General features: G+C 38.3%; 1 protein-coding gene across 1 annotated transcript; it reads right to left on the bottom strand.

The window, feature by feature from the left end:
- Window positions 1–3,696: 3,696 nt before the first annotated feature.
- On the bottom strand, window positions 3,697–11,964 carry LOC122987265 (metalloreductase STEAP4-like). Its single transcript, XM_044359056.1, has 9 exons — window positions 11,743–11,964; window positions 11,540–11,647; window positions 10,739–10,809; window positions 10,173–10,257; window positions 7,045–7,323; window positions 6,859–6,953; window positions 6,603–6,756; window positions 6,306–6,476; window positions 3,697–4,045 (listed from the first exon to the last, which is right to left on the bottom strand). The coding sequence occupies exons 1-9, from the start codon at window positions 11,962–11,964 to the stop codon at window positions 3,782–3,784; spliced, it is 1,449 nt and encodes a 482-aa protein (XP_044214991.1). The 3' UTR covers window positions 3,697–3,781.
- Window positions 11,965–25,853: the final 13,889 nt, after the last annotated feature.

Genomic DNA, 25,853 nt, shown 5'->3' with positions numbered 1-25,853 from the left:
CAGTCTTTTTCTGTCTATGGCCTTATGCTATTTTTACATCATGGGATGGACGTTAGAGATAAGAAAGATTCCCATGTTAACACCTTATGAGTGTTCATGTTATCGGACAGCTTGTGTGATTAGTTTGTTTTGTGAGAGTTAAAAATAATGTGTATCGATAAAAGAGCTCCACATCAATTACATTGGAGTTTAATTACATTGAACAACATGCTTTGGCTGACACGTGGCGTCCATGTTTGGTTTTCAGGCACTTTCTTTATTATTAAGTTGGATATATCAGAGCTTCCCTAAAAATCTGAGTTGTAATTACTACTTGGATGTTGAAATGAACACTATTCATGAATCAAAACCTTTTAATTATGATAAGAACTGATATGACATGAATGCAGTATTTGATCCTTTGCAAGCCTGTACATGCTATGAAGACTTACCTCTCTATCCTCTGAATTGGTTACTGACTGTAACACTGCTGTAGATCTAGTCAAAACTGTTTTATCATACCCTTTCTGCCTCCTCAGTCTACGTTTTGGGTGCCAAATCTGTGATAGTGTTACATTCATGGTATTGGCAAGTTGGTGCATGTGGTAATGATTTTGTTGGAATATTAATACTTTTATTAATATAAAACTTTGTCTGGGCACCACCTCCTACAAGTAACCTTTAATGTCTGGAGGAAACATTAAAGCTTGAATTTAATTATCAATTTGGTCAATTAATTAGTCTCAAAACCGTAAGTTCTTGGCTAAGCAGTGACCTCTGTTTTGCTGTGCAAAAGAAAACAACAACTTCTGAGGATAAATTAAGACATTTATTAATAGCTAAATGTTTTGAGGATACATGATAATGCATAAGATAATAAATAAAATAGAATAACAAGGCCTATAAATGATAATAAAAATAACTAATAAAGAGAATTGTTTAGAAATAATGTCTCGAAGTGTGTTACTCAAGGCTAACGTATTGCAACAGGGAATGCTAAGGGAAAGCTAACTCACCTTCTCTAAAGAAACCATCTTTTAATTTCGACATTATTCAACATCAAAATCAACCCTTGATCAAAGCCATGTTATGCCTTACTGTTGACGAAGATTTGTCGTAGTTGATGTCGTCTCAGCAGGTCCAGCATTGTTGTGGGTAGAGTTGGAGTCAGCTGCAAGGTTACAGCTTGGTGCTGTGTGGCTCAGCTTGGGCCGGGTTGAGTCTTTGCAGTGCAGTGGTGTTGAACCACCAGTGAGGAGGAGTCAAGCCGTCTCAGGCTCCTCTGGAAAGAGTCTTACAGTCGGCTGAGCTCCCAGTTTGCAGCGCTGCTCTCAGCAAGCAGGCAGAGATCCAGTTTCAGTTTGAAGATTCAGGTTTTGGCTGGCTTCTTGTAAACTTAGTTGAGTGCTGAATAAACTTCCTGACTACACTCAAATTTTATTTGGTGTCAGTGTAAACTTCAAAATGAAATACTATATGTGGAAACACAAGACTTAATGTTACAAATATAACAAAAACAAACTGAACTTGTTTCATTAAAAGATTAAAATACGCATATACTTGGTCGAAAAACAAAGAAAAGAGACATCTTAGTAAGAATTATGTCTTGGCTCTTAGTTTCTGGAGAGCAGCTCAACTGAGCTCAGTCAAGCTTTTCTATTTATAATTTTGGTCAAAACAGGCAGAGTTTTGGGTGTGTTTTAAATGTTTTCATGCCAAATTCTTTGATTCAGGGGAGCTCTTAAGATGTGACTGACTTTGACTTGAGATGGCAAATAACTTTTGTTACACTGGAGAATTAAGTTTTGAGTTTTAAATGTAAATTCACACTTCAGAGTCAATATGTCTGAATACTTCATACCACCTTGTACCATATATTGTAAAACCATTCAGAAAAACAGTTCAGCATTATACATCCATTTCATAATGAGTCAATCCTATATCAACATACCAAACATTAACATTCATAGTAATGCTTCTCAAGACGTCTAGACATCCAATCTTCATTGATTCAACTTTCTCAAACCATCTACACTTCTAGTAGTAAAATACAGTTAAAGCAGCACTTGTGTGATTAGATTCAACTTTCAGAAACATACTCAAATAGAATTTCAAGATAACTCTTATTTCATAATATAAAACATTCAATAAGACTATTATTTCATAATAAAGAAAATGTTCAACCTGAAATTCTTCACATATTAGATTTCTACATTCTTATTACTTCAGAAACTTCCATCATTCAATGCAACCACTTATCTAATTTAACTGTTATGATATGATTGGCCACAAGGTTAATAGATCAAAAGTTAAACTCTCATATAAACATTCATTAACTCTTAACATAAGGAAATTCAATATGAAATTCTAACCTATTAATAGGGGGGCAGTATTGTCACATGTAGTAAAAATGTAACAAAATCAAAAATCCTCAACAGATCACCACACAACTATCAAAGTTATACCATTCTTTATGTATTTTTATAACAAACATATTACATGATTTACATAATGATAAGATATTGAATTCACAGAAATTTAGGTTTGGCTCATATTTTCAGAGAGGCTCAAGGAATGTCCTCCAGGAATGTGAGCGTTTTGAGGCTCTAGTCTGTTTAGATAAGAAAAGAGGGATTTCTGTCCATGTGTGTTGTAATCGGTCCTTTCTCCTGGTTCAAATGACTCCAAAGGTCATTTATGCTTTTAGTTCAGGCCATAATTTATTTATTGGTCAGAAATGGTCTCTCAGGAGATCTGTTCAATCTCCATTTTGTCACAGTGTTTAACTTTGATCAGTATCATGATGTCAGATCTCCACTTGGCAAAAAGGTCAATTCGGGGTCCAGGGGTGAGGCACTAAGCCATGTCTCTGTGGGATTCACTCACCTCCTCAGTCTGAAATTAAAGAAGGGTTATTTTATCCGTGAATTAAAGAAAAGGCTGCAAGGTGTCCTACAATTTGCTTCACCGTACTCTCATTTACATTTTGTATCTGCGTACAGTATGTAAGCATACAGCCAGTGTGTATGTATGCTAGTGTGCATGTTTGCATGCCCTTAAGAGAAAGGCAGGTTTAGGCAGTGAAGTATTTGAGTTAGAAAACAGGAAGATCAATATCATCCTAAAAAGAGAGCAACCTCAGGGATAAAATCTCACCACTTGAAGGGAGAGGAGAGAGGAAAACAGAAACTATTGCCTATGTTTATCAAAACAATGGATTTCAGCAGGGGATATCAATCTATTTTTCACTATATTTGGTGAGAAAGACACAGTACAAACATGAAATCTTTTTTCCCAAAGCTCAAAGGAAATAGACATTCAAAACATTTATATCCACTGAGAACTGTCCATTTGGCTGAAATATACTATTCTACTTTTTTTCTTGTTTTGTTTGGCTATTGCACAATTGAGAGTAGGCAGTGCTTACTGCTCAAAGGATACAATCATACACCAACTGAGCATGGAAAAAAATATTTTTGGATCTATTTTTTTCTGAACCATTACTCATTCAACAAACCAACCTGATAATGAAGAGGTTTGTTCAAAACATAAAATACAGTAGACTTTTTAGAAAATTGATATCTCAGAGAATATCTTTTTGTAAAATCCTTTAAAATATTTTATGACCATGCACACATTACAGATATTTTTCAGTTTAGGATAATCTGTATTTTTATAATGTTTAGTCAGAGTTTTTAAGTTTTTTTTCATCTAGATAACAAGTGAATGAAACCATCCCAAATACCAACAACCACCACGCTGAGCTCAATTAACAACCCCGATGATTTCAGGGAGTCAGAGTTCACACTTTGGTGGCCTTGATATCACCCATCTCCTCCCTCGGCTGGGTCCTCTCCCAGCCCTGTCGAATGCGGGTGAGGGTGCGGTCCACACAGGGGAGGAGGAGAAGCACCTTTAGCACCAGCACCACTGAAGGCACCACTAGACAAAGCATGTAGCCTGGAGGAGTGTACCATTTGTAGGTTGCGGGACGGAGAAATTTGTTCCAGCCATAAATGTAGCCATGCGCCGTGCATATGAGCAGCGTCAGGTGGCCCAGCTTAGACTGAGAGAAAAGAAACACAAAATAAATATTTAAGAAATACAGCTAGGAAATAAGCTTATTCGCTTTCTTGCCCATAGTTAGATGAGAAAATTGTTACCACTCTCTTGGTTGTACACTAAATATGTAGCTGGAGCCAGCAGCCAGTTAGCTAAGCTTAGCGTAAAGACTGGAAACAGGGAAACAGCTGGCCTGGCTATGTCCAAATGCAACATAATCCACTTACCAACACCTCTGAAGCTCATAAGTATACAAAATGATAGCTTTACTTGAGACTGTATTTTTTTTACAAATAACAGATCTTGCATGATAAAAATCTAGCTCTCTGTAAAGGACTGTTGGTAAATGAAGTACTTGATGTACTTGACATGCTATACTTTAGTGAATTTAAAGGGGTCATATCATGCACATTTCCAGTTCTATATTTTTAATCTGGGGCTCTTACAGTTAAAAAAAACCTCCTTATTTATCTCATACTGATCCTTTATACAGCTTCTCGGTTCAGCGTCTGTCTGAAACAGGCCAGTTTAACTGTCAACCTAGATGTCAGCTTCTCAAATACATCCCTACATGTTCGAGCCACAATCCGATCCAAAATAGTGTGGACAAGAGTAGACAAAGAAAACTACACATAGAGAAACCTTAGCAACAACCTTGACAACAAAGGCTATGGACAGCTATTTGTGGGTGTGGCAAGCTGATGTCAGCTCATAGGCAAGTTAAAAAAATACGTTGCAAACGTCTTTTGACTTGCAGGGAACATCTTTACATATGTTAACTTCAAGTTTTGGAACTTTGATCATGATTAGCATAGATATCTACATAATATATAACGGTATATAAATAACAGAAAATCACAAAAAGCATAATATGTGCCCTTTAATGAAAGTCAGCAATTTATTTCAAAGGATGAATGGTGTTAATCGTAAAATGAAACTATTCTACAACTGTCTTTAGGAACAGAAATTTCTCTTGTTAACTTTTCTGTGGTATTTATCTGATAGATTTAAAGATTAATATTTTCTGTGCTGGAGGAATCCTCAAGTGTTACAATAAGCTAAAAATACAAATTGTTTCACAGCTGTACCAGAATAATTGCTTTTGTAGCACCATTGGCCTTTGAGGCTCAGTTATTGTTAATTACTTGGATAATGTGCTTTCATTTACATTACAGCATTTGACTGCTGATGTTCTCATCCACAGCAACTTACAATAAGTGCAAACAGCACAATAAGGAGACATTCATATTCATGTGGTGCAGTTGTGATGATAATCATGGATTTATTTATTTATGGTTCATGCATTGAGCCCCCCCACTCACCCCCATCACACACACACACACTCTGTGCACCTATATATTATATTTATATATTATATACTGCACTATACTATTATTATTATTATTATTATTATTATTATTATTATTATTATTATTATTATTATTATTATTATTATTATTATTATTATTATTATTATTATTATTATTATTATATTAATATCATAATATGTATAGCTTATTTTTCATGTATTTTTTAAATTTGTCCTGCATTGTGTTACTTGTTTATTGTACTACTCTAGGTGCCTCTGCTATCGTCTCTTGGGGACAAAAAAAAAAGTGATTTGAATTTAATTGAATTGAAGGATTATTTAACCAGGTTAGCAGAGCAAATACTTCTGCTTTGAGCATTAACATGAATATTCAAAAATCCATATTCCTCTGTTGACAACCATGATTACAACTACAGTTTATGTAAATTGGTACCTGTTATTTTAGTCTTTCACAACATTTCTCATAAGATCATAAGGATTATCTTGACCTAAACGTGTATCTCTGAATCTCATTCCCTACTGCTCTACCTATGGACCTGGCCTTTACACAAATAGACCTGTGACCTGTATTAACAATCTTCTCGCTAGGGATTATACCAGGTATCATAATTCTATTTAATGAATAACTTAACATTTAAAATCCTGGGCTAAAGTCAGCCAGGCTTTCACTCTGTGTGCCTGTGTTAGGCAGTTAGTTAACTAGGCTCCAGGGAGATGAGAGCCGGTGACATATTGCTTCTACAACAGTTTAATAACTGATGAAAAGTTGGTGACTGTAAACATAGATTATCAAAAAGGCCCTTAAAGACATTTTCACTGATAGTAAGCACATGACTGATAACATCTATAGGCCTAAAGGTGAACAGAAGCACACACACCCACACATATACACACATGCACATAACGGACTGTACATTTCCAACTGTGCTCTGACCTGAATGAAGCTGAACTCTCTCCAGCTAAGCGAGCCTCCCACAGAGGGTAGGGATGTTAGTCCTAGCAGGACATAAAGAAAGAAGCCCAGGATTCCCAGCACGTAGAACGAGTCTGTGCCCCATGCCTCTGTATTATCAAAGTAAAACGGGGTGGTTTTATTGTTCTTCATCTAAGAGAGAGAGAGAAAGGAGGATAGACCGTAACTATGGTGAATATCCTACTTGTAATAGCAACATATTCCTCTATGTGTAGGATTGTAGATACACTGCAAGAGGTTTGAACCAGACTGCCGTACCTCATCCACTACAAGCGAGATGAGTTTGTGCCTGACAGCATAGCGAATAGAAATGATGAATGTATAGATGGCATGGAGAAAAGCAAACGCCAGTGCAACGAGACCCATCTGCTTCCTGCACAGCATCCAGCGGTCCAGCCAATCAGGGAAGCGTCTGGATAAGCATGCATAAGTCAGATGTGACTTAATTGACCTTTCACAACAAATTTCACAAGTGATGGGATTTTTGTTTGTCCTGTTTTTTTAGATGTCTGACCTGTACTTAGTTCCTCTGTAGAGCTGCAGGAAGGCAGCAATAACACCAGGCAGGTAACACAGAGACAACATGATGAGAGACACAATGGGAAACACCTGAAAGATGGAGAATAAACACAGAACACACATTTTGAAGGGAACACAAAACACCAATCAGGGCACTAAACAAGGACAGATGAACTTTTACCTTGTTGGCCAGGGACACCATGATTCTGAAGGAGATGTCTTTCCTCTGTTCAACATATGCATAGATGACATCTCTAATGAGCAGATAGAAAAAGAAGAAGGCAGTGAGGGTGACGGCCACACGAAGAGGCAGCCTCCACTCTGGGAACAGCTGCAGGGGGAAGTCCTCCAGCTCTCTGGCTGCTGACAGAGACCCCCGGTCCAGAACAGTGAGGCCCAGCTTGGTGGCCATTTTTGCTACTGCCCGCTTTGCCTCTGCACTGTTCCCACACAGGTACACCTGGAGCAAGAAGGTGTGGGTTATTTTTAAAAGGCTGCACTATAGGACATGGTTGGTTTAACCAATAAGGTTGGTGATATTATATATATATTTTTTTTATCAACAAACATCATGAAAAGAGCAAAAGTCTGTCCATCAATGCTTTTTGACCTGCCAAGCCTGTTTGTGGCACTCATACTCAAAGCCCATTGGTTCCTACTGAAGATGCAAATCTTAAAAACTGGAGACAAATGTTTACTTTCATTTTTTAAAAAGTGTAAAAAAAAGGCTTTTTAGCAAACGTTACTCAAAAAGGAGTAAATAGCTGATATGTTGGGGACTACTTTCAGCTGCAGATGCGGTGTGCTACTTAATATTTAAGGCAGCAGGATGGTGCGTGCGGGATTGACTCACAATAAACTACTATACAGTGCCCATGTTCATCGTAATGAAGCAACATATCAGAAAGTCCAACAGTGAGGCTCACTGATGTGTTTTAAAATTATTTTTTGACAACATTGGAGGTTTTTGGCACAGAGGAATAAGCTATATGAGTGTGCCCGAATACAAATACGTTAATTGGCAAAGCACAAATAGTGGGTTTTTTACAAATATTTGTTTCATACAATCCCGGAGTTTGGGGCGTTAGAGATAAAGCTGAGCTACTGACACATGCATGCTCCCAAGGGACTCTCCATAACCTGTTGTTCCCTTTCTCCTTTCCACAACATTAGGTTGTAAAAAATAGGCAATAAATGAAAAGTACAAAGCAATAATTGCCTTTGAAGTTCTTCCCTACATTTTACGCAGTGTGCTGTCTCTGTGTTATGGGTGTATAAATAGGTAGAGGTCTGTCTGCAATGAGGCGATGAGTAAAGTTTTAGCTCAGTAGTCAGCATATTCATCTATGATCTGGGAGACTCCAGTTCAAGATCCCGTTTGGGGATCTCCTGTGTAAGGCAGTATATTCATGAACACTTACTTTAACACCTTAATTTTCTAAAATTAAAAGCATAATGAAAACAGAAACAGGATTTTTAAGCCTCTTTCTACTTTTATTCAAATACAAATACAAATAATTTTGCTGCCTCAACAAATACAGATACAAATACAAATACTGGGCTCTCTGCACATCCCTACCAGCGACATAGACAATACTTGTTACTGGGATAAGCTCATTGCTGATTTTGGTTATTCATGCAATTACAATTTGTTAGAATAGAATAGAAAATATTGCCAGACTTGTCCTATATTAATAGTAACCAGTACCCTAATTAATCATGATTAATAGTGGTCCTAATAACATATCATTTGACCTAATACTTTCAATATTAGTTACGTTGGAATCACTGTCAGAACAATTTCAGCATGTACAAGTGCTACTTACTATATCTGCAATTACTTTATCTGCAATTATATAGACAATCAGTCAGTAATTTCACAACCAATTGCCTCTTTTTTGAAAAAATGCCTCAGAATAATAATAAAATAGAAATATTTCCTCTTGCTGCATTTTAATTAGCTTTTGTTTTAAATTACTCTTCTTTTACTTACTTTTTTAAATGGTTAGATGACTCAACAGCCCTGTTTGGAATATCTAGCATATGACTGCACCATGTACACCTACAGTGTCTGTCTACAGAATTACACTTGTTTTGTTGTTTTCCCAGTGCTGTTTCAGTAATTTTGAGATGAAGCCCCTGGAAGTGTATGACTATGTAAAGACATATGCAAACGATATATACATATGCTGCTCAATATGTAATCCCATTTCTATATCACACCATGCTGAAGCTTATTACCACACTCACAGCTCTGTGATAAGACGATTAAGTTGTTTGTAAAGGGAGAAAAAAAAACCTGAATCACGTAAAGAGTAGAGAGAGCTAGAGAGTGCAAGAGAGAGAGAGCAGTTTGACAGGCATATAGTGGAGTCAGTATTTGAGCAGTTTTCCCCCAGGTGTGTGTATAAGTGGACCGGGCAGCCAGCCATGTCTCCCTACATTACTGCACCAGTAACAGCAGGGAACGGCCGACAGACTAAATCTCCATCTGAATGTAAATGTGACAGAGCCACAGCCTTGCTGTGGATCTAATCAAATTGCCGGCCGGGGAATAGCACACACTTACAAGCATGTGTGTGTGAATATATACTGTACTTACACATGCACTGATAAAGACACACACATTCAAACACACCACTCTTGTTTTCTCACAGCTACCTGTTTTCAAAGAAAATAGAGCACTGCAGTGGTATCTGCGAGTATGTTTGAGAGTGTTTCTGTGTGTGTATGTGTATGTATGGGGGTTGTTTGTGTTGAAGAGGATTCGAGGCAGATTCAGGTTTGGTCTCCAGAGGTTCCTGCATGTTTGTGTTTCTCTTTGTAGCTGTGAAACGGAGGCCGCAATAAACACTGGTCTTTCGACTTTGTAACATCATAAAGTGTGTTTGTTTGTTTGTGTGTTTATACAAGCACTGTCCTCATTTTCTCTCACATTGTTATGGTAAGACGGTAAAATCAATAATCTGCACCAACACAAATAGAATCAATTCCTATCCTAAATTTTGCATGGTGTATCAGTGAAGCGTTCATCTCTTGATATTAACAAGTCTGAGAGCACTTTTGTATTGTGCCATTATTCAAGGAAGTGATGAAAGCAGTTAGTTTTGCCTGGTTTGAAGTCAAACATTGAATGTCTCATCATGAAAAGCTCAAGTTGATAATCTCCGCTCCTGTTACTGCTCTCTCTTTATATCTTTACTCTAGTAAACCAAAGCCTTCCTTAAGGCTTGGAAGCTTCCTGGCTCTGTTTCACCTTGATCCTACTGACATCCCTTAACTGATTCCTTATTTCCACTCCTCTCTCACCTGTTTTCCTGCCAGAAGTCCATTCTGCAGGGCCCAGGCAGACAGCGTGTTAAGGCCTTTCACCACAGCAGCTCCAGGGACCAGTCTGCAGAACACACAGTAAGGACTTTAGTTGCTATTGTTTCTGTCTACAAATACACAGATGGGAATGGAAGGGTCTCAAAATGTTGAGAATCAATGTTTCCACTTCAACTGAATAGACACACAGCAGGCCATCCTGCCAAGGGAGCTGCAACCCTGCAAATTCTTTCATTTCTTTTGGATTCTGTGGAGAGTTTTGATGTCTCATCCTCTAAGTGGTGTTTAGGAACACTTTCCCAAAAATATGTTATTCTCTCAGATAAGACATCTGGCATTTGAAAAAAAAAAATTGGCGCCCACTGTTACAAAATGATTGTTGACAATAAAGCAAGATTTGTTTGGAGAAAAGTTAGCTTCCTTTTTCAAGATTATTACAAAAATAAAACTTTTATGAGGAGGGAAACAGTTTACATGTGCAGTATATTTATGAATGATACACTGTTCATTTCTTTTCCACGGTTTCATGCTTTACAGGAGTCTGTTACCTCTGCAGGTAGGCAGCATTGGCTTCTGGGTACATGCCTTTCTTCAGGTTGTTACTGAGGTCCACCAACACCTGTAATCAACCCATCGGCAATGACAGAGACAATGAGACAAAAGGGGAAAGTAATTAAATTTCATACCTCTAATCTTATCTCTTGAACATTCTTATCTCCATTAGAATAAAAAAGAATGTTCAGTAATTCAGGAACTGTGATAAAGGTGTGAACAGAACAGACAACTCAGCTGATTACCCTCTTTTTTTAAGAGCAACTAAGAACCGGAAAAAAATGTACAGTGGTTATGCACAGTGTCAGAAGTAATGCTTCACAGATTAAGGTGTTACTGTCCTGTAATTAATTAATTAATTATTTTTGTGTGTAATAGAGTAAAGTGGGAGGAATTACTACTACTATTACTATTACAACTACTACGGCTACTATTGTTTACTAGAGTTTATTGGGAACAAAATGTAGATTCGCAAATGTGGAGGAGCTAAATAAAGATACTGGTTTGTTGACATATTATCTTGCAGTTGTATCCCAAGTGATTTATAGTATATTCCTTGATTCAGCATCAGGAGCTACTTTTAATATTCAGTTACTAATTGTTAATTATTATCTGCTGCCTGTCCAGGATACTCTTGCAAAGATTTTTTTAATCTCAGTGAGGTTTTCCTGTTAAAGTAAAGGTCAAAATAAATGTTAAAAGTTAGTGAATAGTTTATGACTTGTGCCTTAGTAACTACTCAATTACTCTTTTGTATACCTCCTTATTACAGATTCTAACGTCAAACCTTCATTCACCTTTTCCTCCAGATGAGGTGCCATTGTCTCCAGGAATTCATAGTGTTCTCTGTGAACACAAATAAAGATCAGACTGGCTGACTGGGCTGCTGCTGCATGGCTCATCACCTGCACAACAGGCACACATTAAGGACATTAAAACACATGAAACATCAAGCGCAGCATAATCACACACGCAGCTATATTTATGCCATGTGTGGTACCTGAGCTCCCTGAGGCAAGGGGCCACAGCTGTGAGGTCTGCGGCTGCCGTACACCACTCTGTAGCCAGACTGGAGCAGACGCAGGCCCAGAGAACGCCCTAAATCCCCCGTCCCAAAGATACACAGCAGCTCTGGCTGCTCAGGGGCAGCTCCTGTGCCCAGAGGATGCAGCGACACACTCTCTGGCTTCATTTCCTCCGGTATGCCACATGCCATCGTCATGTTGACACACTGAGTTTGGATGGTCAGTGTTCCCTGCTTTATGGTTATATTGCTATGGAATCTGACCTCTACACTTCGCCTCCGTCTTTGTCTTGGAGTGTGGCACAGCAACATGTGATTTCTAACTTGTTTATTCCAGCTGTAAAAAAAAAAAAAAAAAAAGTGTGTGTTTGTGTGTGAGAAAGAGACGTGAGGTGCATTTGTTTATTACACCGGTAATCAACACCTGTAATTTACATGTGTAGGAGTGTGTGAGCATGCATTATACATACAGTAGGATTGTGTGTTTGTGAGTCATCACTCCACCCAACAATGTTAGAGTTATTTTGCATGTGCTCTCCAGAGATTGATTAGAGCAGGACTTTGAACTGTAACTCAGTGGTATGGGGAACCGTGTATGCTCTGCGACTGTAACGTTAACCTCAGATTCACATTTTGTAACATTTTATCACTTCTTAGAAACACAGACTGCTTTAAAGGCAATCTCTAGTTCAGCCAGAATTTGACTTTCACATTTGACAGAAAAAAAAAAAAAATCTTATGTTGCTGCTTTCCAGGGCTGCCTTATTCTATTTCTTCTGTTTCCACACTAGACATGGTGCCATGTGGGAGATCCTGGCCCACAGATTCATTATCATTTCAAAACCCACTGTTCCAACCAAACGACTGGGGAGAGAATTTGTGCAAATTTAGTGTTCATGTCCCCATGTCTAAAACATCTGCAAAGTTGTGACACGAACAGACTCAACAGAGCAGAAATGAAGCTTGGCACATATGTAAGTGTTCTGTGTGTGGCTGCTTTACTTTGTATGAATGCAAGGCATTTGTTGGTGTGTGTGTGTGTGTGTGTGTGTGTGTGTGTGTGTGTGTGTCTGTGTGCATTGAAATGGGTCAGACGATCAGAGTTGAATAGAGTCTCAGCTGTGATCCACAGCACCTGGGGAGTTGGCTCTGCAGACAGGGTGACTACTTGGCTGTAGAAATGACACATTGCATCACATCAACTTTACTGACTATTTGCACAAAAATACACTTCTCACCATAAAAGCAGCCTCATTGAAATCACAATGTGCATATACATACCCAGCGATATTTATGGCAGACAAGCAGTACATTACCTCAGGAGCTTTTACAGTCAAGTCCATAACTAAAGCATTAATGTCTACCTGGGGGGATATCGCAGCAAAATGAGAAATCATTTTATGCCTAACCTTTAAGGCATCCATTCACTTGTAGCGCTGTTAGAATAGACCTGATAGCAGATAGACTCCGATGACTCATTTACTAGCTCTGCCTCAGGGACATCTCTCTTTTCGTCTCCTCTTTTCTCTCTCTCTGTCTAAAACTCACGTTCTCTCTTTCTCTCTTTACATCGCCACTCTCCTCTAGTGTCTCCCTCACTTTCTCTGTTTTTTCTGTAATTTCCTCTCTTCCTCCTGCTTTCTCTCAGTCCCTTGTGTTGTGCCACCTCTTTTTGCCAATCTTTCTCTAAATGAACAACTATTGAATTCACTGAGTAATTTACTGAAGTTTGCTGTGATGTTGTCATCAAAGACCTTGTTCTGTGTCTTTATTTATGTCTGTCTGTCTGTCCGTCTAAAAGAACAATGTCAACTGAAAGGATGTCTCTTTGCTCCTAAGGTTATCAATCTTCCTCCACTCCACACATAGGATAGGTTGATATGAAGTCTGTATTGAAATAATAAAGACATGCCCATATTTACATTGAAAGCAATATTGGTCATTGTAATTATTCCTCCTGTCCACAGTGGCCACATAGACATCAATTTCTAAAGTGAATCCAATGGAAGTGACGGGGGATAACTTTCACAGTCCTTATTCTGTGTAAAAAACATTCTGAAGTTCAACCAAAGCCTCTGCATTTTGAGTTGGTCAAATCAAATTTGAGTCCAATGTCTTCTCAGTGCCAGATTTCTTCTTGTTTTTTTCCCTGGACAGTGTTCCCTTGTCAAGCTGTAGTGGGAGGATAGTAGCAAAAAGACTGAAACTTTGGAAGATACCCGCTCGATTTGTCCAACTCAGACAGCTGAATCCTTATATAAGCTTTTGCTGAACATTGGAATTATTTTTATGGATTTTGTCCCCCATCACTTGCACTGAAATTGACAACTGAAATCGAAAGGAGTCTGGTTGATTTGGCAACACCTGTGGTTACCAGTGGTTACAACAAGTATGTTTTAATAATGCAGGTTCCAGACTGACATGCAGTGACACACGTATCAACCACTGGGGACAGCAAACATGCATTAAGGGCAGGAACTCTGCTATGAATACAACAGAAGAAAAGCAACTTGTGTATCTTTTTGCAGTGCACCTAAACAAACTGTGGGCTGAGAAGATTCATCCCATCACAATGTTTAAAAAAAGACTACATAAGATGGTCAATAGTGTCTTCTGACACCGGCTTTTGTCTTCCGCATAACATCCAGTCTGTGCATTCATCGTTTCCTGTGAATCCCTTGTGTGTGGATACAAAATTGCATGCGGCAAAGGTGTACTCCACCAGTAACAATAAAAACTATATATTAATTGAATGCCTTTCAAAACTATAACAATTAAAAACTATTCAAAATACATGTGAAGCCCTAAATGTAGCCATAACCTGAACTAACCAAACATATTTGACAACCTGTCCCTAATCAGCAGGTGCGGTCCAAAAACTGTCTTCAAATGTAGCACAGCAAATATACACACACACATACATGTCTAATGGGTTCCTCAAGACCTGATCCTTGAGGGTTTCCCTAAGAAGTCCAGAGAGGATTTTAAACCATGTGAGTATTATCAGAAAACATCTTGCGACATTTAACAGTGATGTGCTCTGGGACATGTTTAAATCAAACACATGCTGAACTGCTATTTTATAAATGTCAGGGTGGAGCCACAGCTTACAGCTCATGTGAGAAAACTGAGCACAAGTTTTGTCAGTGTTGTGTTGGATCAGCCTGCAGCGCATTATGAACATGCACGCAATTGAATGAACATTAAACATTGATTTTTGCCAGCTTAACAGACAAAAATGAAGAGCTCTCATTTGCAACTTTCACTGACAACACTGCACAACATGCACTGCTGTGGCTCAGTTCCTGAGGGGAATTATTTGGGAGTTTCCAGCTGTTTCCAGCTGTCAGCCAGCACACAAAATGATATGAGGCACAGTTGTTAATGTCAGTTCTGAGGTACGGTGTGCATATTGTATGTAGTTCCATGCTGCTACAATGGACAAAGAATAGCCTGCAGGAGAGATGAGTTCTGGGGGATTACTGTTATATGATGGTTACTACTGTAATGCATTAGGTATGAGGTTCAGATTGAGGTTCTGACTGAGCTTTTGAGGTTGTTGAAAAACAGTGAGACAGAGAGAAAGGTAGGGAGGCAGGAGGAGAAATACTGTATATACAATGAGACACAAAGTCAGAAACAGAGAAAGAATCACAGAGAGACTAGGAGAGACAGAAGGAGAGATGCAACTTAGGAAAGCAGAAATTGTGCCTCAGTAGAACAAAGACGCTTGTTAAAACCAGAGTTTCCCACAAGTATTCCCAGAAATATTCTATAAATATTCCATTACCAGCTTTCCAGACAGACACGCTTGGGATGTTCATTATGAAACACTTAGAATAGGTTTAAGGAGAATCAGAAACAATTTGGATGAAAGTGTAACCTATTTCTGCACATGTCTGTCTTTGATGAAATTGCTGCGGTATGCAGGGCTGATGGAATATATAGAGGCAGAGTTCACATGCTTGTGTATAGTATGTGCTCATGCATCTCTGAAAGTGGCATTGGCATGTCTGTGTGAGTTTCTGTGTGTGTCATTGTGTACGTGTAAGAAACTGTATCTGTGTGAGTTTATACTGAATATTACATTATCAGCATCTCCTCCGCAGGCCTACATACCATATAGAAACATCTCCCAACTCAGAAAGCCTCATCCTCTATCTCTGCTTTAACAGGATGAGCATTGACTGCATGTTTGAAGTTCAGAATCTTATCTGGCAAGCCAAGCGGCAGAAATCAGAGGCGGGGAGGAGCTGCATGAAACTGCAGATTTAGAGATTTTCCTCTTTCGTCCGACACACATCGCTTATGTGGCCTTGCTTATTTCAGAATTCAGCCTTTTCAACAACAGAGGGGACTGTGATGCTTTGAAAATATCTCCACAAAGACAATGCTTGCATGGAATTGTCTTATCCTCTCCTTGGAAAGCAAGCTTTGATAATCTTTTTGACTCGTCTAACTTCTCCCTTCCCCATTCCACCTCACGTCACTCTTTGTATGATCCAAGATGGATGAAACTGAACAGAGCCATTTCAGTTGCCATGCTGAGAGAGTTGAGATTAAAATCTCTGATGTATCTGTGTCATTCTATATAATCATATCTTTGACAAACAGCTGTGGTCTGCAAATAGCATGCATCCACGCAGCTCCTCCTTCGTGGCTGCAGGGAAATCGGCAGCCCATTATAAGGCTGAAATGGGCCTAAAGAATTTTTCGCCTCATCTCCTCAGCCATACCTCCAGTCAAGTGAAAGAGCTGACAAGGTAGGAAAAAGCTGACACAGAAGTCTAATTCTATAAGGATGAAAACCTCATACTCATCAGAGGTGCAATTTCACTGTGCTTTTTACAGCGGGAAGAGAAGCGAGGGAAGAGGAGAGAGGGCTAGGCAGCTTGTAATTTGCACAAATTTAATGAGCAGTGTGGTGATTAATGGTGATTAGGTAAATTGTTGTTTCTATGTACATTTTTGCACCAAATCTATAGTTAACAAGGGGAAAAATTCCGCTAACAAGGGAGGATGGCATTTGTTCTCATTCAAACTGCCCTCTGGGATACAATGTCCAAATGAGGCTACTCAGATAGACCCGTGATTGGTGAAAAATAATCATGTGCCAGCATGCCTGTTAGATCTGCAGCATGGTAACAAAGTTTAATTGAGGCCTTTACTGTCATGTCAGTCTAGCTGTCTACCCGTCTGTCCTTTATCTGGTTACTATGAGCACTTTAATTTTACTATAATTTTTAGGTCCTGAGTCCCAGTCTGCCTAACAGAATCCTACTCTCAGACATAAAGGGAACTTTTGTAAATATGTCTAAATATTTTGCTCTCTACATCATTTATTCTCTTTAAGTATCTATTTAGTTATATTTTCTGTAAATTTCATTATACATGACTTTCTAAATGTTGTTTTGAAGCCCTCTCCATACTTCCTAGGAATAAATCTTTGGTGGGGATATACCAAAACTTTTATTTGTTTGTTGGCCAGAAGATAATAAAATTTAGATACATCAAGCCAACAAATGTTAGAATTAGCCTGTAAAATACCAAATACCTGTAAGTTTCAGTTGTTGTAGAATATTAACTTCCCCAAAGCTCCTTGAAATTCCCAAATTACCTTAAAAGAACAGAGAGGACATGACCTCAGTTTCCTTAATGGTGGCTACAACCCTGTTCCTTAATTAACAGGTCATTAATAAAAGGGTTTTACAATAGCTCATGAAGTCTGTACGTGTTAATAAGTTGTAAATAAATGGATTTTGGTCCAGATACCCTGCAACTCTTTTCCATATAATGTCAGATTATTTGTTGTTGATGTCTTCATGATGAATTAAAGAGCTAGCTAAAAAGTTGTTCTTCTCAATGGCTATTACCAATATATGAAACATTAGTGAATGTTTGATCAATATGGCCTTATTTTATCAATATAATAAAGCCTGTTGTTACAGTTTATCAAGTCTTAATAAAACACACCTCATAAGGCACAATGTGCCAGAGATTGTGGCAAAACTGAATTGAATACTTATACCATATAAGTAGACTTGAAAACAGGTTGAGAATTGCATTTTCTGCAGTTTACCTCTGCTTTTAAGAATACATGAAGTGATATGAATACATGTAATATGCATGTGAACATCAGTTTAGACTGTGGCTTGTTTTATATGAATAACTGTCAATTGAATGTTGACTATAAGCGCATACGTCCCTCTCTCTTTACAGCCATAAAACAGTTTTGTGGTGATTTCTGACAAACCGATGGCTGAAATCTGTTTTTTCTGATATCTTGGAGTGGTTATGTGGTGCCACCCCACTTTAAAGACAAACCAAACTGAGAGAGTAAACCCCACAGAATTTAAATACAGCTCTTGGGACATGTTCAATATGAAAATAATTTTCTTTAACTGGCTACTTGTAGGGCATGTCTATCTCTGACTGTCTCTCTGCATGCCTGTTTATCCTTCTGTTAGTTTGCCTGCATGTCTGACCATCCTTCTATCTCTGTGTCACCAACAGACGCGGTAATTCAGAGAGAAACATGATTTCCAGGGATTTGCTCTGAATTGAAGTGTATTGTGATGATAATGTAAGAGCTTTGTTACTTAAATTTCTCCATAATTGCAAAAAAGACATTCTAAGTCGTTCAGAACCATCCGGCGTTTTTGTGTCTCTTGCTTCCCTGGAGAAAATATAACCATACATACTGTCAGTGCTGATAAGACACACCAGATTCTTGTGCATTCTGCTGTCTCATGTAGGTTTTTAATAGAGAAAGAGAATTATTCATTGTCTTCTCCACTAATCTGCTATGTCTGTAAAACCGTACTTCTATGTGATTCTATTATATTCTATTGTGTTCAACATTCCTACGCTTTCATTCTACATTGTGTTTCCAAATAGCAGATGGCTTGCTAGCAATGATAAGAAACAGACATTTAGCAGATAAATGAATAAATAAAAATGATGATTGGGTGTAATATCTAATATTCATATACTGCTAAGCTGCCATGAGAGAACACAACACACTATGTTTTCACTCTTTCTCCCTCTTTGTGTGTGTATGTGTGTGTGTGCGTATGTGTGAGAAAGAGAGAGACAGAGGGAGTGGTTGACTAATGTGACATTCTTCTATTGTCAAGCATTTCACCTGCAGTACACACATCACAGTTTATTGAAAAATATGTTTTGAGAATGAAAGGTATTGAATGTGTACATTAATTTATAATCTTAATTAATCATTAATTTTAATTAAAAATCAAGAACCGGTTTGAAGTACATGGATATCAGCTTTTGCAAAATCACAATGACTTTCGGTAGGCCTACTTTGTAAAGCAGACTTATAGTAGGTCAGGCTGGATACAGAAACATCTTTTTGACAGAGCTGGGTTAAAGTGCTATGTGTGTGATGTGCATGAATATGTGTAGGTGTGTGAGTGTGAGATGGAGAGAGACAGAGCGAGAGACACAGAGAGACCACGCTTGTGTATAGAATGTCCTTGTCGTTCAGGAAAATATATTTTGAGAGAAGCGCAAATAATTAATGACTTGCGGCAATCACATATTAGAGAATTCAAGCATGAATGATGTGTGTAGATGCGCGTGTGTGTGTGTGTGTGTGTGTGTCATGAGGCAGCGTCCTTGCTCGGAAGCGGCGTGTAAAATGCAATGCATGCAAACCTGAAATGGCAGGTGTCGGCAAGAACAGGTGAAAACATACTGGATGAGGCATTGTGCAAGTGTGTATATACACTATGTGTACGTGTGTGTGTGTGCGTGTGTGTGTGTGTGTGTGTGTGTGTGTGTGTGGACAAGAGAGACATACAGCGAGGGAGACTGTATAGGATGCTGGGAATATATTTGTGAGCATATCTGACAAAGGTTGAAAGTTGCAGTACATACTAGTTTACACTAGATACTATTCTCTCCAAATCTATCCTCTATTTCAATGTGCAAATGATTCTGCTAAAATATTCCATTTGATACAATTGACCCCATTTGAAAGGGCACAGATGGAAAAGGAGTGGAGAGGAACATATGCAGTTCAGATTTGTGCCAGTTGCAGTTTTACATGTGTGCATGTGTGTGTGTGTGCATGCATGCGTGCGTGCATGCGTGTATGTGTGTGTGTGTGGGTGTGTGTGGGTGTGGGTGTTGGAGAGAAAGACAGAGAGAAAGAGGGAGAGACAGTTTTTTTTTTCCTTTACAGTATGTGTAGGTTAATTGCTGTGTGACCATACTGAGAGCAATGAACTCTGACCTGTCAAGAGTCAGGCATGGCCTTTTCTGATTGGCTTGCAGAAGTGAGAAAATGTATAATTAATTATAATTAATCTGCATACCCTTGCTGATGACCTTCATATTCAGCAGTACACACACATACAGTACAGTATACAGACACAGGCACAAACACAGTCAGAACCACAGTCTCCAGGGTCCAGATTTTCTCTATTTTGACCAGCTATTTTAAGAGCAAGTAAAATAATTTACTGATACAATGCTACATGTTTCTTTTCTTGTTTTAATCTAGCAACAAGATAGTTCCTGACATTTAACTGAGAAAAGAGAACAAACACTCAGAGAATAGCTGAAGCTGTACCTGAAGATCTTTTTGCTCCTGATAGCTTCTCTGTGCACGAGTTGTGCATAACACTGGCAAAATATAGCCTAACATGTCAACAAACTTTGTGTAAGACTGTGTGTCCTGTAACATGTGGTTCCCCATGGGTATATTTGTCAATGTGTGTGTGTGTGTGTGTGTGTATGTGTGTGTGTGTGTTACTGAGAACTCTAATCCCTCTGGCTTTGTCCAGGTCACGTATCCTGTCAGGTAGCCATGGGGATTCAAAGAAAGGGCCAATGGAATGTCTTTGTGTCAGCAGAGGAGTGTAATTAGTCGCTAACTTCCTGAGCAATAGATTGACATTTAAGTGTCACTCCTCAGTCTTAGTGTGTGTGTGTTTGTATGTGTGTGGCACTGCATAAATGTGTGTGTTTGTGTGTGTGATTCAGACTTATCAGCTGTATTGTTTTTGCTGTATTGTTTTTGCACATAGGCTACTGTAGGCACACATGTACACACACTCTACAAAGCCTCGAGACGTGATTCCTTATATGTCATGTCTGAAGCTGGCCGTAATCTTACTTGACAAGTTTTGACAGAAACTATGACATGATATCATATCATCATGGCTGACAGACCCCCCAACCGAGACAGCCTGACTGCACTCAATACTAAATGAGGAAATGCACACTAAGCAGTGTATCTTATTGTAATGTATGGTGATGTTTCATACTGAGCAGAGTTCTATTGTGCCGAAACATCTTGTATTGTATGGTAATGTTTTGTATTGTGTTTGGTAATGCACTGTGTCTTTTGGAAGATCATTTTGTATTGTGTTGTATTTCGTTGTGCCTGTCCTGAGGCCAATTTACCCAAGTGCAGCTGACATGTCCTGAGGTCTGTCTGTAAATGTTAATGTTAGAGATACTCAATATTCCATTATGTAGGTGTGTATGCTTTCCCTTACAATGTGTGTGTTATTGTGCGTTTGCGTGCATGCCCCTTTCAGCATTAATGCCACGGAGGAATGTGTGAAAGCTGTCAGAGAACATCAGGTTCCTAAAATAGACACTCCCCACAGGAAAGAAAGGGGAAGAGAGAAAGAGAGATGGTAGACTAGGTATTCACATTTGCGAGACAAAAAGCCCAGATTCTGGGACAGTGACAATGATTAATTATAGATTAGAGATTACGGTAAACTACGTGCAGACAAACACACAATACCTTGTAGAGTTTCTGAAAAGCCTCTTGTCATGTACACTAGAGGACAGCCAAATGCCAAACATACAGCAAGTTCTTCCCACCGTCTGAATAAGACATAAATTCATTTGTAAGTCTTCAAAGAGACGACAAAATACTGAAATTAAAAATTATATTAGATAACTCCTCTAGTGTATAAGCATTTGAGTTGAGTTTTATATATTAAAATTAAAGTAATAATCAAACAGCTGACATAGAAATTAAAGTAAATAAAGTAATGCGCAGAGATAAAAAATCTAAGAGGACTTACACATTACTTTACCTCTACCTTAATAATATAAAACAATATTCACAATGTCAAAGATATATATAAAAAAAGAAGTTATGCAACAGAAAGTCTTTTTAAACATGCTCTGTAGGAGTTCAAGAAGTCATTATAACCAAATGAGAGAAAATAATTTCAAATGTTAGGACCCCGATATCTTTGACATCTACTTGTGAAATGTTTGTTTTTGTAATAAAGAATGGAGTGCAATGATTTGAAAGATTTGTGACTCAATTTACACTAAACTTCACTGTAAATTCCAACAAGTCCTCCAAATTAAACAACAAAACGCATCGTGAGTAACTGCCCTTCAGAACGGCGATACAAAAATATTTAAAAACATTTTCTGATCTTACACAGTTGTAGTTAGGTTCAGGAACAAAAACGTGAAAATGGGGAACATCATGGTTCAGGTTAGAATTAGTACTTTGTTAAGGATAGGCAACCTTTGCTGTCATAGTTACAATAATAACTACCTGGTTAAGGTCAGAGAATGATCATTCATTGTTAAAACTAATGCTGACTGTTGAAAGGACACCAGAGGGAAACAGTCAACTTCAAAGTCTAATGTTTTGTTGACCCAACCTTTATGGCTCTGTAATAACGTCCTCTTCCTTTTGCTCCTTGGCTTGATGATGTGCAAATTTAGATTTTTAATGTATTTTTGTTCTCACAAGTAAATTAACCTATGCCGTGGGCCCCCTTCAACCTATCTTGTCCCAGAAAGGGACCAGTTTTACTATACTGAATGCCAAAGTGATCCTTCTACAAGATAAAGCCTCAAGATTCACTAATAATCATCACCTTAATGCACCTACATTTTCAGCACCTTTAGTGGTGAATTTTACCAAAAACCAACTTGCACTTAATCAAATTACATGCCATCTGTCTTCATTATTCATTCCCAAAGTTATCATTGTGAGGTACTGTAGTGCAGACGTTCCGACTTTTATTTGCAATACCAAGCAAAGAAAATCCAACAATAATAAGAAATTTTAAAAAATATGCAAAACATTTATTCATTTAAGAAAAAAAACTCCTAAAATGGTAGGAAAAATACACCCAAAAATCTAAAAAACAACAGCATGGTTTGCACAATAGATAGTTGAGATATGAAGTGTAGGTCTATATGATTTGTAATAAATGAGCTGAAACGTGTAAATCCAGTAGCATGGTCCTTTCAGCTGATTTGCTCCAACAGACCTTACCAAGGCAAGCCTTCTTTTACAGGGGCACAGTGAATAAGCTGCAGTGGCTTATGGGTCAAGGTAAATATGAAGCTATAGAGAGTGATTCATGGTATGGTGACACATTTCATAATGCTTTCCTTCAACATATCCTTGCAACAGAGATTCAGTTGTCTGTAGATTGTATTTTGAAGGTGCATCCAGAATTCTTCATGTGTTTTTTTTCTTCTTCTTCATGGTTATGGTCTGTTATGCTCACACCTGACTTATACATTCTCCATGTGAAAAAAAAGTCAAAGTTTCCAAAGCAGTCATGTTATTCTCTCTTTCTACAATGAATTTCAATGTCCTACAGTAAGTATATCGTAGAGGGATTGGGTAGGCATAGGAGGAGATGGTAGAGACAAGAGTTAAGAGATTCTTTTAAGACAACAAAGTCTATTGCCATATTAGATACAAGAAAGAGAGTGTGTATGTGTGCATGAGAAAGAGAGAAAGTCTCAATCATCAAATCAGCATACACTATTGGCAGGCAGTTGATGAGGGAATGTAAGCTTCTGCTATCTCTGCCTTTCCACACTAACCCTCTGCTTTCCATACAGGAGTGGTGGATAATTAAAAGATAGGCCGATAGCATGGGAGAGCAAGAGGGCCACTGAGACCTCATCTCTGTTCTCCCCACTCTGACATAATTAAAATAGTGACTTCATTCACAAGATTCACCCAATTGCAGTTCCCCCCCCCCCCCCCCCCCCCCCCCTCTCTTTTTCCTGCTGTACTTGCTCCATCAACAAAAAATAATTTTCAGACGTAATGACTCTGCTTAACAACACAGAAAAGAGAACCTGTTGAAGACACAAGATATTTTATGAGTGCAATCATGGGAGCCATTTAATTGCTTCGGGCTGAGAATAGAGAGGTTCACTGTGTTATTGTGGTGTCAATATAACCAAAGCAAACTCCTCAGGGGAGTAATTATTCTAGTTATTTATTACTGGTGTAATTATGGTGACTATAATTTGTATTTCTATGACTTTCTAACATGATATTGGACATGTTTGCTTGTTACTATGTGTGATTCATTTGGGATGTAGCTGATCACAAGCTAAAATTGTGTAACTAACATTTACACTAATACCAGTGTGTTTAAGACAGAAAACTACCATTTTCCTATAGGGTTATTCAGGGTTGATTTTCTATATTGTTGGTTTGCCTGCTGTGCTGTCATAGTGCTGGAAGGTCTATTGAGGTTTTTTGAAGTTTTTCTGTAAGATGTTTCATTTAAGTCTCTGTCTATCTTGTGTTTGTACCTTTGCAATGCAAAAACCTTTCCGTGGCTCAATAAGACTTATTTGCATCACCAAAACAGTGAGAAATACTGCCACAATAAAAAAAGAACAGAAAATGTCTCACGTCATTTAAACATGTTATTGTACAGGATATCAATGATATTTCAACTGGACTGTCCAACTGGAAAATTCAGAATTCAGTGGAACTGAACCTTTCTCAACCAGTTTAAACATTACATTAAACTTTAGACAGATTCAGATGGAGGTTTACTTCAACTGCCCTTAAATGCTTATATCCACCGTATACAGTATATTTAATGTTGCCTGACAAGTGACATCTTGTGGTGGTGCAAATAATGACTTTCTCTGAGAAGCAAAGGTGTGACATTGTTTTAGTCAGGTTGCAGTCATCATCCTTAGACACTTGATTCAAAAAAAGGAAGGCCCCTCCTTCAAAAAAACTTTTAATGGGGAAAAAAGAGGAAATCTCAGGAGGAGCAACCAGTATGGACAGATATGCAATAAATGTTGTTGTATGTACAGAGTAGACAGAAATACACTAGTAAAATGGAGAAACTGAATGACAATACTAGGAAAATAGGTTGCAAACATAAACAAAGAATATTTTTCTAGGGAAGAAAAATGTGACTCTATAGGAGGAGTTCGAGAAACTTCCAGCAACTTCCATAACCGTGCGTACAAGAGACATTGTTATGCTGCAACACATCTTAGGGCAGAATTTGGGGTGTCACTGGATTTAACACTGCTGGCTGTGGTTTTCATTCTGTCTCCTTCCAACAGCCAATATTTCGTTTCACCATGACCACAATCTTTGCCTTCCACATGGGCAGACTCCATCAGCTGATGTGGAGCATGTAATATGACTCCAGAACAGCTACAAAATGGACCCTGAGGTGAGATCATTTTGCAAACTGCTGTTTCCGAGGTCCAGAATGAAGTTTGAGGCACAACTTTTAAGCCAACATGGGCAAGAGTAAAAATTATAATATTTACAAGACCTAGACAACTGGGCCAACTCCATCTGCTGATGAAGATCATGTGATATGAATGACAATTCACAGCTACTAAATGGATCCTGGGGTGAGATTGCTTCGTTAATTTAACCAAGTAGTTTGACTCATGTTTGTAATAGCCATATCAGCTCATTTTGGAAGGCAAGAACAAATTACCTATTTTATTGTTAAGGTATTTAGTCTTGTTATTTAGATTTATTATATTTTTCAGTCATTTTGAGGAAAAATTGTCCTATTAAGACATTTAATTTATTTATGTGTTGAGACGGAAAAAAATGCAGCTACATCAACTCTACCATGGGAACAGATTAAGTTCTCTATTGCTGTTTTTTGGTCTTTCTCTATCTTCCTCTAAACCCATTGACCACCCCTCGTCACCTCTCTTCAGCCTCAGAGATAGATGGATCAATTTTGTCTGAAACTCAGCTATCCCCATGTCTTTTTGAGTACCTTCATAGCTGCTCTTCAACTTCCTGTCATCCTGCTCCCATTCCC

Source organism: Thunnus albacares, chromosome 8 (genome assembly GCF_914725855.1).
Source record: "Thunnus albacares chromosome 8, fThuAlb1.1, whole genome shotgun sequence".
In the NCBI taxonomy this organism is placed as follows: domain Eukaryota; kingdom Metazoa; phylum Chordata; class Actinopteri; order Scombriformes; family Scombridae; genus Thunnus; species Thunnus albacares.
Note: the sequence above shows the minus strand (reverse complement) of the source record. Positions and strands in the feature narration are given on the sequence as shown.